The 12,628-nt window shown below is 57.4% G+C and overlaps 2 protein-coding genes across 3 annotated transcripts in view; one reads left to right on the top strand and one right to left on the bottom strand.

Annotated features, from left to right (window-relative positions):
* Positions 1 to 242: 242 nt before the first annotated feature.
* LOC116478242 (galactoside alpha-(1,2)-fucosyltransferase 2-like) overlaps positions 243 to 12,628 on the bottom strand; it is a 19,005-nt gene continuing 6,619 nt past the window's right edge. For both annotated transcript variants that reach the window (XM_058425496.1, XM_032169260.2), the window contains one exon: positions 243 to 2,644. In XM_058425496.1, coding sequence (XP_058281479.1) covers positions 1,620 to 2,644 — 1,025 coding nt within the window. In that variant the 3' untranslated portion in view covers positions 243 to 1,619. The remainder of the gene's footprint in view (positions 2,645 to 12,628) is intronic.
* Positions 9,795 to 12,628, top strand: part of NTN5 (netrin 5) — a 10,007-nt gene continuing 7,173 nt past the window's right edge. The window contains exons 1-2 of the mRNA XM_032169259.2: positions 9,795 to 9,880; positions 11,797 to 12,447. Coding sequence (XP_032025150.1) covers positions 11,817 to 12,447 — 631 coding nt within the window. The 5' untranslated portion in view covers positions 9,795 to 9,880; positions 11,797 to 11,816. The remainder of the gene's footprint in view (positions 9,881 to 11,796; positions 12,448 to 12,628) is intronic.

A 12,628-nucleotide genomic window follows, 5' to 3' on the forward strand; every position in this document is an offset into this window, starting at 1 on the left:
GAGACTACCATTCCTTGGCACCAGCTGCAAGCAATTTATTTATTTATTTAATTTTATTGAGACAGGGTCTTGCTCTGTTGCCCAGGCTGCAGTGCAGTAGTGTGATCATGGCTCACTGCAGCCTCAACCTCCCAGGCTCAGGTGATCCTCCCACCTCAGCCTCCTGAGTATCTGGGACCATGGTTGTGTGCCACCAAGCACAGCTAATTTTTGTAGAGATGAGGTTTCAATATGTTGCCCAGGCTAGTCTCGAACTCCTGCGCTCAAGGGATCCCCCTCCAACTCAGCTCTCAGTGTTGGGATTACAGGTGTGAGCCACTGCACCCAACCTTGAAAAGGTTTCAAATGGGAAAGAGATGTGATTGGAATGTTTTCTAAACCACTGCACCTACATTTGGTGGAAATGTTTAATGCGTGTAAATGATCATTGTATATGTCAAGTTTTTTTAATGTCCGAAAGAAGCATTACACCAGTAAAACACAGGAAAACTCGCAATGCAATCACTTAATCCAACTTGCACCCGTACTGAGCTTTCTCAGAGTGGCATTAGGTTTTCGGGGGTTAGGCAGTGCCAGGTGTGAGGTATCTCTTGCCAGTAACTGTCACACACGCTGCTGCTGAGATGGCCATGGTTTGGTCTTAGTGGCCTCTGGGGGTCAGGTTGCTGCTTCCAGGACCTGAGGAGTGTCTTTTCTGTCCTCACTGTGACACTTTCTTCCCCACGCCCAGGGTGCCACCTGCACCTAAACCCCTCTCCCTGTCCATTGCAGGGGAATCCCTACCCATGGGTGTCTCCCTGCAAATCCTGTCTTCCCTGGAATTCTATTTTTTTTTTTTTTTTTGAGATGGAATCTTGCTCTGTGGCCCAGGCTGGAGTGCAGTGGTATGATCTCGGTTTACTGCAACCTCTGCTTCCCGATTCAAGCTATCCTCCTGCTTCAGCCTCCGGAGGGATTAGGGGCACGCACCACCGTGCCTAGCTACTTTTTGTATTTTTAGTAGAGACTGGGTTTCACCATGTTGGCCAGGCTGGTCTCGAACTCCTGACCTCAAGTGATCCACCAGCCTTGGCCTCCCAAAGTGCTGGGATTACAGGCATGAGCCACTGCACCCGGCCCTTCCCTCACATTCTTTTGTGATAGGGCCCACTAACTCCAAAGCCAAAATCCCTAGTTGCCCAGAAAATCGAGTTCCCCTATCCTTCAGGGCAGGGATGGCTTCGTCCTGGGACGTGAGTGCAAAATATCTGGGCTCTGTGCTACCAGTGCTGCCAGGAAGCAGAGGGCAAAACTGCGTTTCCATTGTAAAGCAATGCCAGTGTTCCTGACGTGCTGCATACATGTGAGCAGCCGACGCCTCCCACACGGTCACAAGGCACTGGCTCTAAGCGAATATGCTCAGCTCCCACCAGCTGCTACTGGTGTTTAGTTCTGTCATTTGTGCATTTTGCGGTTGACATACTAAGGCACAGAGGTTGAGTCAGGTGTCCAAACTCACTCAGCTATGAAGTAGATAAGCCTGGATCCAAACTGCATGAGGGACGGTAAGTCCATGCCCCGCATGCCCCACTCACTGCCCCTCGGGTCAGAGGATGAGGGCCAGGCACATGCAGGGCTAGCTAGAGGCCGTTCTGTCCAGCCTGTCCAAGGTCAGCTGCAAGGCCCACCCACTCTGGCAGGAAGGCCGCTTGCGGCCTGAAGACCACGTCAAAAGGGGAGTTGGGCAGGGTGAAATTGGCCAGGTAGACGGTGTCCCCACCCGCGAGGTACGCGGCCCAGAACCCGAAGGTGCCCACGGTGATGATGGTGTGGTTGCACTGTGTGAGCAGCGCGAAGTCCTTGGCAGGTGAGCCCTGGAGGCCACTGCCAGCGAACAGCACGTCCCCAAGAGAGCTGTCGATGCTCTCCCGGCACCAGGCCATGTCATCGCTGGTGACCACAAAGACCGGGAGGCGGCAGCGGGCCCGGAACCAGTCCAGGGCCCGCTGCAGGTAGCCCCGGTCAGCCAGCACCCCCTTCCATACGGGCGGCATGACACGGACACAGTCCCCCTGGCGCACATAGACCCCCACGAAGGTCGCCTGCTCTGCCCACTTGGCCTGCAGGCCCCGCAGGAACTTCTGGGCCTCCTCGCGCACGTGGTCCTGCAGGGTGAACTCCTGGAGGATCTCGTGGCGGAGGTGGTGGTAGAAGGTCCAGGAGCAGGGGTAGCCCGTGAGGCGGGCATAGCGCCCCGGGATGTGGCGGTACTCCTCCTCCATCCAGTCGTTCAGGTGGTAGTTCTGCCAGGGGATCCTGCTGGCCGTGACACTGTGCAGCACCGGCAGGGTGATTCTGAAGATGGGGGCCAGGGTGCTGTGCATCTGGGCCGGGATGAAGGTGGGCCGCCCGTTCATCTTGGCCAGGGCATACAGCGTGGCGTACTCACCCATCTGGTTCCCCAGGCGGCCCTTGGAGTTGATAGTGAACAGGCCCTCCCGGGGGAGGTGTCTGGGGGCCAGGACCACACGGGCTGAGTATGCCCAGGGCGCAGGCACCAGAGCCAGGCGCTGGTGGCAGTGAAAGATGGTGGACACCACAAAAATGGCAAAGACGAAGTAGAAGGTGGAGAAGGAAGGGCAGGTGGCCCAGAATCCCTTGACGGCTGCGGGAAGGAGAGATGACATGGTCAGGAGCGAGGACAAGAGTCTCTTCACCCACCCCCTGCCGAAGTCATTCATTCACTCACTCAATCCATCCAAGCCTCTGTCCTGAGCACCACAGTGCATGGGAGAGGCCTCAGAGCACAGATCGTGGGGTCTTTCCACCTGAGACTGAGACCCAGCCTTACCAGCACCTTGTGACTTCAGTCAAGTGACTGCACCTCGCTGAGTGCAGTGGCTTGTGCCTGTAATCCTGGCACTTTGGGAGGCTGAGATGGGAGGATCACTTGAGCCCAAGTTCAAGACCAGCTTGGGCAAAAAAAGTGAGACCCTATCTTTACAAAAAAAAAAAAAAAATTTTTTTTAAATTAGTCAAGCGTGGTGGCGTGAACCTGTGGTCCCAACTACTTGTGAGGCTGAGGTGGGAGGATTGCTTGAGCGCAGAAGGTTGAGGCTGCAGTCAACTGTGATTGTGCCCCGCACTCCAGCCTGGGCAACAGAGCAAGACCCTGTCTCAAAAACAACAAGAAGTTACTGAGTCTCTCTCTGAGTCTGTTTCCTCACCTGTTAAATGGGGATGAGTACATGGAACCATTTGCAAGTACCAATATTCAACCTGATTTTACCTACACTCATGGCCATTTCTTTTTTTTTTTTTTCTTTTTTTGGCGATGGAGTCTTGCTTTGTCACCCAGGCTGAAGTGCAGTGGCACGATCTCGGCTCACTGCAACCTCCGCCTCCCAGGTTCAAGCGATTTTCCTGCCTCAGCCTCCCGAGTAGTTGGGATTACATGATGCACTGCCACCCCTGGCTAATTTTTGTATTTTTAGTAGAGACGAGGGTTCATCATGGTGGCCAGGCTGGTCTCGAACTCTTGACCTCGTGATCCACCCGCCTCAGCCTCCCAAAGTGGTGGGATTACAGGCATGAGCCACCGTGCCTGGCCTACTCACGGCCATTTCTATGGTTCTACCTCACAGAACTACCTCATGGGGTTGCTTGAAGATTAAATGTGATGATTTTGTAAAGCAGTGCCTCACACACAGGAAATGCCGTGTATGTGTTGGAAAATCAATACTTGCAGTGGCTAGGTGCGGTGGCTCACACCTGTAATCCCAGCACTTTGGGAGGCTGAGGCGGGCGGATCACCTGAGGTCAGGAGTTCGAGACCGGCCTGGCCAACATGGGGAAACCCCATCTCTACTAAAAATACAAAAATTAGCCGGGCATGGTGGTGGGTGCCTGTAATCCCAGCTACTTAGGAGGCTGAGGCAGGAGAATCGCTTGAACCCAGGAGGTGGAGGTTGCAGTGAGCCGAGACTGCGCCACTGCACTCCAGCCTGGGTGACAGAGCGAGACTGTCTCAAAAAAAAATAAAAATAACATAAATAAAATCAATACTTGCAGAGTATTTATTACATGCCAGGCACGGTGCTCAGGGCCAGGAAGCCAGCAGAGGACAAAACAGATAAGAATATTTGGTGCCCGTGCAGAGGGAAAGAGCACAGGTGAGCCCAAGTTCATGGACAGGCTCTGCCTTCTGCAGGCTGGTGACCTGGAGGTGTTACTTAACTCCTCCTCTCCTCCTCTATGAAATGGCGCTGCCACACCCCTGCAGTGGTAAGTGCTAAGCATTTCCTGATACTATTAGTGGGTTTGGTGGGTTCGAGCTGACCACAGACTCCTGGACTCCCATTCCCTTTAATCTGGGCGGGCCCACGACTGCCTTGACCAGTTTAATATAGTGCAAGTGAAATTGTGTCCGTTTCTGGCCCAGGACTTAAATACTAACAGCTTTCATGTCTTGCCTTGAGAATGTTCTCTCTGCGCTATCAGGTCAAGCTGGAGAGTTCAGCTTTTGTTTTTTGAGGCAGGTTCTCACTCTGTCACCTAGGATGGAGTGCCAGTGGTCTGATCACAGCTGGCTCAAGGGATCCTTCCACCTCAGCCTCCCCAGTAGCTGGGACCACAGGCATGTGCCACCATGCCCAGCTAATTCTTACATTTTTTGTAGAGATGGGGTCTCACTATGTTTCCCAGGCTGGTCTTGAACTCCTGGGCTCAAGCAATCCTCCTGCTTTGGCCTCCCAAAATGCTGGGATTATAGGCATGGGCCAGCTTTAGCTTTTGTATGTAGGGCTATGATTATTAATTTCTTTTCTTGGCCGGGCGCGGTGGCTCACGCTTGTAATCCCAGCACTTTGGGAGGCCGAGGCGAGTGGATCACGAGGTCAGGAGATCGAGACCACAGTGAAACCCCATCTCTACTAAAAATACAAAAAATTAGCCTGGCGTGGTGGCGGGCGCCTGTAGTCCCAGCTACTTGGAGAGGCTGAGGCAGGAGAATGGCGTGAACCCAGGAGGCGGAGCTTGCAGTGAGCCGATATTGCGCCACTGCACTCTAGCCTGGGCGACAGAGCGAGACTCCGTCTCCAAAAAAAAAAAAATTTTTTTCTTTTCTTTTCTTTTTATGATGGAGTTTTTGTTCTGTTGCCCTTGCTGGAGTGCAATGGCGTGATCTTAGCTCACTGCAACCTCTGTCTCCTGGGTTCAAGCGATTCTCCTGCATCAGCCTCCCAAGGAGGTGGGACTACAGGTATCCGCCACCACACCCAGCTAGTTTTTATATTTTTAGTAGAGACAAAGTTTCACCATGTTGGCCAGGCTGGTCTTGAACACTTCACCTCAGGTGATCCACCCACCTCAGCCTCCCAAAGTGCTGAGATTACAGGTGTGAGCCACCACATCCAGCCAGCTCTTTTTCTGGCAACCACTTTGAGATATAATTAATATACCATACCATTCACCCACTTAAAGTGTGCGATTTAATGGCTTTTAGTATATTTACAGAGCTGTGCAACCAGCACAATCAATTTTTGAATATTTGCATAACCCCCCCCCAAAAAAACCCACACCCTTTAACCATCTCCCCACAATCTTCCTTGTTCCTTGTCCCCCCACCAACTAATCTCCTTTCTGTCTTTATGGATTTGCCTATTCTCGATTTTTCATGTGACTGCGATCACACACTCCATGGCCTTCTGAGTCTGGCTTCCTCACTTGGCACCGTGTTTTCAAGGTCCATCCACGCTGTAGCACGTGTCACAGCCTCACGCCTTTCTTTTCTTTTTCTTTTTTTGAGACAGTGCCTCACTCTGTCCCTCAGGCTGGAGCGCAATGGTGCGATCTCGGCTCACTGCAACTCCCACCTCCTGGGTTCAAGCGATTCTCCTGTGTCAGCCTCCCGAGTAGCTGGGACTACAGGTACAGCCACCACGCCCGGATAATTGCCTCACTCCTTTCAAGACTGAAAGCCCCATTGTCCAGGTAGACCACAATTTATTCACTCATCAGGTGATAGGCACTGGAGTTGTTTCCAGTTTTCGGCTGTTGCGAATAGTGCTGCCACGAACCTATGTGCTGGGTCACAGGGTGAACTCTACGTTGAATTGTTTTGGGAGCTGCCAGGTGGCTGCCCCAGTTTCCGTTTCTACCAGCAGTACGGGAAGGCCCCATTTCCCAGTCTTGCTCGCCGTCGTGTTTGGTTGTGGTGGGTGTGCAGGGCCATCTCACCGTGGGGCCCACACCTATTCACCTCCAGGTCCAGCCCTGACCACTGGGCCTGACTGGGCTCCGAGGACCTCGGTCCCGGTCCTCGCCATAGGATGGATGGTCCCTTCTCCGGGGGCTGCTGTTTCCGAGTCTCCTCCAGCTCTCCCCAGGGCTCCCAGCCTCTACCATGTCCTGATGGGCTTTCTCTTCTCCCCTTGTCCACTCCTCTGACCAATGTCCTATGGTTTCCCTGTGGCCACTCCAATGGCTACAACTCAGCAGTCATCCCTTCACCCCCTCCCTCCCCCCCCCTTCCTGCTGAAGCCCTGGTTGGCATGGGCTCACCCCTAAAACTTCTGGCTTCTGCCTCACCCCTCCCGGCTCCCCATCTCTCCCTCCACCTGTCCTCTTAAACATCAGGGGCCTGCAGGCCTCTTCAGCTCTCATCCTCCTCTATTCCAGGGCTCCTCACTTGGTTCATCTGACCCTTCTGAGAAGCCTGAACACTCTGGGGCCCTCCTTGAAAAAGTCTCACGTGGGTCCCCAGCAAGGCCAGCTGGCCTAAGGCCTAAGAGAAATGCCTCTGGTGCTGCTTTAGTTTCCAAAAAGTGAATTAAATCTGCCCAAGCCCTTTTTCACTGAGCTGGTGAAAACCGTGTCCCAAACATGATCTTGCCATCCACTCAACTCAGGGTCCTGCCCCACGGAGAAGGAGCTGAGAGCTCTGAGCCCAGCTGGAGCCCCCGCGCAGGTCCCAAGGCTAGGGCTGGGGTTGGTGGGGGTGCAGGGCAGGGACAGGAGCCTGGGCCACTGGCCAAGGGAAACCAGCTCAGGACAAGGGTGCCCCCCCGTGGGGTCCACCTTCATTTCGTGTAACTCGTGCAGTTGCGTTGAGACAGGCCCCAGCCTTGCTTTAATGATCTGGCGTTGCCATCTTAAAATCCTTCATAAATTCTAAACAAGGGGTCCTGTGTCTGCATTTTGCCCGAGGCCCTGCAGATCAAGCAGTGGGCACCGCGGCCGCCCTGGCTTTTCCTGGAGTCTCAGGTGCTCCCCCTTGTGGCTGTTCTTAGCCTAGACAACCAGAAAGCCGCAGAAAAGCATCAGCCAAGGCCGAGGCTGCGAGGCCCATCTCCGGGCTGGCTGTCCTGGTCCGCGATTCCTTGTCAGCCATTTTCCTCAGGGGGAGCGGCAAAAGCCAACCGGGACTGAACTCATCTGGGGACAACCCTGGCTTGGAGGAGGGTCATGTGGCTATTTGCAGACTTGACTTCTCTTACTGTGAACACCCATGTGCTTTGCTGCCTAAAACATAACATGTTTGGCAATATGATGCGGCCCAGACCTACCATGGGTGCCATGTCACATATGGACTACGCATCTGACAACAGGGCCAGGAAGCAGAAGGTTCCGGAACACGACTGTCCCGGAGAGCTCAGATAAGAACCCGTGGGCACGTCAGCTCATTTAGTCCTCACGACCCCTCCGCCCACCATGAGGAAGGTCCATTCTTTCTTCCTCATTTAACAGATGAGGAAACTAAGGCACAGAAAGGTTAAGAAGCTTGTTCTCGGTCACACAGCTAGGACAGAGGTGGATTTGAACCCAGGCAGTGTGGCTGGGGTTACCATCCTGGCCTTTTTGAACATGTCGGGGGAGGGCAGGCCCTACCCAGCCACACAATGCCCAGTAACTCCTGTGGGTGACCTACCCTGCCTCGTGGGGCCTCCGTTATGTCTGGGTCACCGAGGCAGGGGTTAGAAGTCTGTGCAAGCCCAGCACTGAGGGTCTCTCTGGGTTGAACCCACCTAAGAGCTGTGCCTTGGGCAGGCCCGGCCTTCTGTAGAAGCTGTGAGGGTGAAGGTCTCCAGCCCTTAAAGAACTCTCCCCGCGAAAAAAACAGTCTCCTTCCCAGCCTGGGGCACTATGTGCTTGGCTGTGGCAGCTCTGTCTGTTCTTCCCTGCCCGCCCCCAGGCACCTGCAGGGGCGCCGATCAACTCAGGCAGCTCAGGCTGCGAGGAACAAAAGCTTCCCTCCCGGAGCCAGAGCGTAAGAGACTTCGCCCAGGTGGGGAGGAAGACGCAGCGAGACCTGAGCCGCCTTCTTCAGTTTTCTGTGGCAGCAAAGCTGGGTTCTGTGCTGGCCGTGGCCTCAGCACAAACGCCCCTCCGAATCACCCCACTTACATCTGCAACCCCCGGGCCCCCGTGGCCGCTTCCCCACTTGCTTTGCTCCAAGGCACTTGGCACCTTCTAACAATCTAGAGCACAGAAGGACCTGCGCTGCTGGGGTCTCCCCCTCCCCCTCTGGACACTGAGCCTGACGGGGCAGGGGTCTGTGTTCCCAGCGCACACCTCCCCGGCAAAGTCCCATACAGGGAGAGCTCAGGCAGGGTCAGTGGAGGGACCCACGCCTGAATCCCGAAGTTCCACTCTGACTCGCACAGCCCGGGCCCCCAGCTCCGACATGCCCCCTCTGATAGGGGGGCGTCTCAGCCCCATTCCATCCTTCTGCAGCTGATGCCCCTCCCAGCTTTCGGAGTGACTCCCTTCTTTCAAATCCGATGTCCCCGTCCTGCTCCTGCCAAATCTGGCCCCTCCAACGTGGTACCTAAGGGTCCAGAGTCAAGGGTCGCCTTGGCTGTGCCCTCGCACCCCCTGGGGCAGGCCTGGGGCAGTGGGTCCCAAGCCTGTCAGGATTGGGCCCACACTACACCATGATAAATGCTGGGGCCATCCAGGCAGCAGGTGCCGCGCCCCAACTCCATGAGGGCCCTTGCTTTTCTCAGCGGGAAGTGACAGAAAACATTATTTTTCTAGTCAACCCATTCGGAGATGGAATAGAACAGACAGCAACATTTGCATGAAAATGTCACGATTAAAGCACTGAGGCCTCGCAGGACACCGGCACTGGGGAGGTGCTTTTGAGCTCCGTCCCCCGCAACCCGGGGGTCCCCGCCTTCTCCCTCTGCCGCACGAGAAACACTGGGGCCCAGGTGTTCTCAGCTCCTTTGTCCCCTTCCCCACCATCTTAGAAAGCGACTGAGGTCTTTTGAATTCCGGGGGCCGGTCTGAACCTTCCAAGAGCACAGATTTTTACTACTTGAAAATGACTGACCTTAAGGCTCGGTGAACCCACAGCTGACAGAAGGTTCCAGAGGGGAGGAGGAGGGGCTGGCTTGGGGTCACGCAGCCAGAGGCAGGGGCTGAGCAAAGTTCCTAACAGCGATTGTCTCCCAAAGGTCAGCCCCTGCCCGATGATCGCGGCCACCACAAGGCGGGGCTGAGCCAGTGGGCAGGGGTGGAGTGGGATGGAGCGGGACCCCCGACCGACAGCCTCCCGTCCTACCTGCGGTGAGCCTCCTAGGCCAGGCTGCTCGGGGCTGTCCTGCTGCTGGACCGCCGGGGGCAACAGCACTCACGTCCCACACCGTTGCGGGTGGCCTGGCTGGCAGGGGTCCCTGTGGGGATAGCGTGGCTGCGGTTGGTGAGGGATTGGGGTGGGAGGGGGGTGGCGGTGTTAGATTCTGCGGGCTCTGCTCTGAGCCCCCGCCCAACCCAGAAACCCCACTAGCCTGGGGCCTCAGAACAGCCACGCCACTCCCTCCTGAGAGCCCACCGCGCCACAGCTTGGAGGAAGAGCCTGCGGGGAACTGGCTGCAGGACTCTCTCTTCTTGAGTGCAGGTTTGGCCAATGTCGGGGCCTCAGGGCTCGGGTTGGGGGGTGCATGCCAAGAGCCAGGGAAAGGAAGCCTGGGTCCCAGATGGACCCCAGGCCGCCCAGGCAGGCCTCCTATGAGTCTGCTGGGAGCATGGCTGGACTTTCTTAGAGAGGGGTATGGGCTCTCTGTGGGCCACGACTGGTTTCTGGATCCCCCAGGAACACTGGGGAACTCACAGCCTGGTTCCTCAAGGTGCTAAGGGCCAGAGGATGCCACCCTCTGAACTATCCGGCAAGAGAGAAAGGGGACATGGGGGGCTGGTCCTTAACAGGATGCTGCTGAGGGCCAGGCGGGCGGCTGCCACCCGAGTGGGTGCAAAATGGCGCCAGGCTCCTTGGGAGGGGGGAGGGCGAGCCCTGTCATCTGGGCCAGGAGAGGCAGCGTCTGCATGTGGCCAACAGCAGTGGGGACATGGGCTGTGAGGCCAGGCTGGGGCAGGTGTGGCCCACCCCTACCCCCAGGGTGCCCCAGAGATGCCCAGCCCAGGGGCATATGCCTGGGCGCAGATTCAGAGCCAAGGGCCTGGAAAGGCTCCGAGGCCCCCAGTCCACAGTGAGCTCCTCACCAGAGGCTGCTGGCCCTGGAAGGGGAAAGTGGGGGCATTTCAGAGTCCAGTCCCTCCTGGCTCCTGCCACTCCTGGGGTCTGGGCTTCTGCCCCCACAGGCTCCCTGGTATCTGGCACCCCACCCTGTCCCAGCTCCTGCCTTCCTGCCTCTGTCCTCCTCATTACCCACCACCCCCAACATCTGTTCCCCCATCTGCTCTGGGGAACTCTGGATGGGTGGAGAATGTGGGGACTCTGGTCTCCGGGCCCTGAGGCCCAGGATAGAGGGCAGGGTTGAGGTGAGCAGAAAGTCCCAGAACTCTAACTTCTGGTCCCCACACCCTGAGTTCTGAAGGGAACCCAGGTGTCTGCTTCCCCTGACCCCATGGGGATCCCACTGTCCCACTCCCAAGCCCCAGAGCCACCCAGGTTCCAGCTCCCAGCATCCCTTTCCTCAGCTCAGCTCTCTGGTCTTTGCACTCGGGTGGGAAAGGGTTAAGGGTGGGGCGCTGGGGGTGGGAGGGTGGGTGGCAGGGAGGCCGGATTGTTTGGTGATAATCCCCTTCCGTGCCCAGGGTGTGGAGAACAAGGTTAGGGCCCCATGTGGGAAAGGCCATGGCTCTGATCCCTGCAGGCCTGGGCCTCGGTCTCTCACTTCTGATCCCCCGCCAGGCACCCCTAGCCTGTCCCCTTCCCTCCCCTCCCCAGGGCCTGCCGGGCTGGGTGTCTCTGAGCCCACCTGCCCGCCTAGCCCAGCCCCCAGGCAGTCCCAGCCTCAGTCTCCCGGCTCCCTGTGACCTCTGGATGCCTGGCCTCTGTCTCAGCCTCTCGGCCTCCTGTCTGTTCCTCTCTTTGCAGCAACTTCTCTGTTCCCAGCCCCTCCCCTAGGCTGACTGTCCTCTCTCTGCCTCTGTCCTGTCCTCTATTTCTTTGTGACTGAGCCTTCATCTGTCCCTAAGCCCCCTCTCCTGCCCAGCCCTGCTTGTCTCTGTGCCCCTCTCTAGGTTTCCACGTCTGCTGGCCTTGGCCAGCCCCTCTGCTCCAGCCGCTCACTGCTCCCCAGGGCCCCCTGCCCCTCGACACTGACGGATAACTCTGGGGTGTTAAGCTACGGATTAGTTCAGGCAAAATTCTCGATTTTGTCTGCGTTCTTTCCCCTTTGGGTTATGTAAACAGTAATTCTTCCCAGATGGAACTATTTTCCTCGCTTCCATGCAGCCGGGGAGGGGGCCTGGACGGGTTGGGGGTGGAATGCACCAGTTCCACAGGACACCTCCAGGAGGGGTAGAGGCTGCGGCTGAGGTCCCCAGCCCAGCCACCTCTCTTCCCTCCAGGTGCTGGCTCTGCTGTGACCATGCCCGTGACCTTTGCCCTCCTGCTCCTCCTGGGCCAGGCCACTGCGGACCCATGCTACGATCCACAGGGCCGCCCCCAATTCTGCCTCCCGCCAGTGACACAGCTGGCTGCCGTGGCGGCCTCCTGCCCTCAGGCCTGTGCCCTGTCCCCAGGAAAACACCTTGGCCCCAGGGAAACCTGCAATGGCAGCCTGACCTTGGCCCTGGGTGGCCCCTTCCTCCTGACATCTGTCAGCTTGCGCTTCTGCACCGCAGGACCCCCAGCCCTCATCCTGTCTGCTGCCTGGGCCTCAGGGGGTCCCTGGAGGCTGCTGTGGCACAGACCTGCCTGGCCTGGCGCCTTGGGGGGCCCTGAAAGGGTGACCTTCCACTCCACACCAGGTCCTAAGGCCACTGTGGCGGCCAGCCACCTCCGTGTAGAGTTCGGGGGCCAGGCCGGGCTAGCGGCAGCTGGGCTGAGAGGCCGCTGCCAGTGTCATGGCCACGCTGCCCGCTGTGCCGCCCGTGCCCGGCCCCCCCGCTGCCACTGCCGCCACCATACCACTGGCCCAGGGTGCGAAAGCTGCCGCCCGTCCCATCGAGACTGGCCCTGGCGGCCTGCCACGCCCCGGCACCCCCACCCTTGCCTACGTGAGTCCTGCGCCCCTCACTCTCCCTGCCTTTGCCTGCCTGCCACTGGGTCCTTTGTCCCTACGGGAGCAGGATGTTCCCTTCCCTCCCTGGAACTGGGTGCTCCTTGCCTCTCACCCCAGTCTCAGACTCGGTCCCCTCAGTATCTCCTCTCTGCAGCCAGTCCTGTATCTCAGCCACA

The sequence above is a fragment of the Hylobates moloch genome, unplaced genomic scaffold, assembly GCF_009828535.3.
Source record: "Hylobates moloch isolate HMO894 unplaced genomic scaffold, HMol_V3 SCAFFOLD_12, whole genome shotgun sequence".
Lineage (NCBI taxonomy): Eukaryota > Metazoa > Chordata > Mammalia > Primates > Hylobatidae > Hylobates > Hylobates moloch.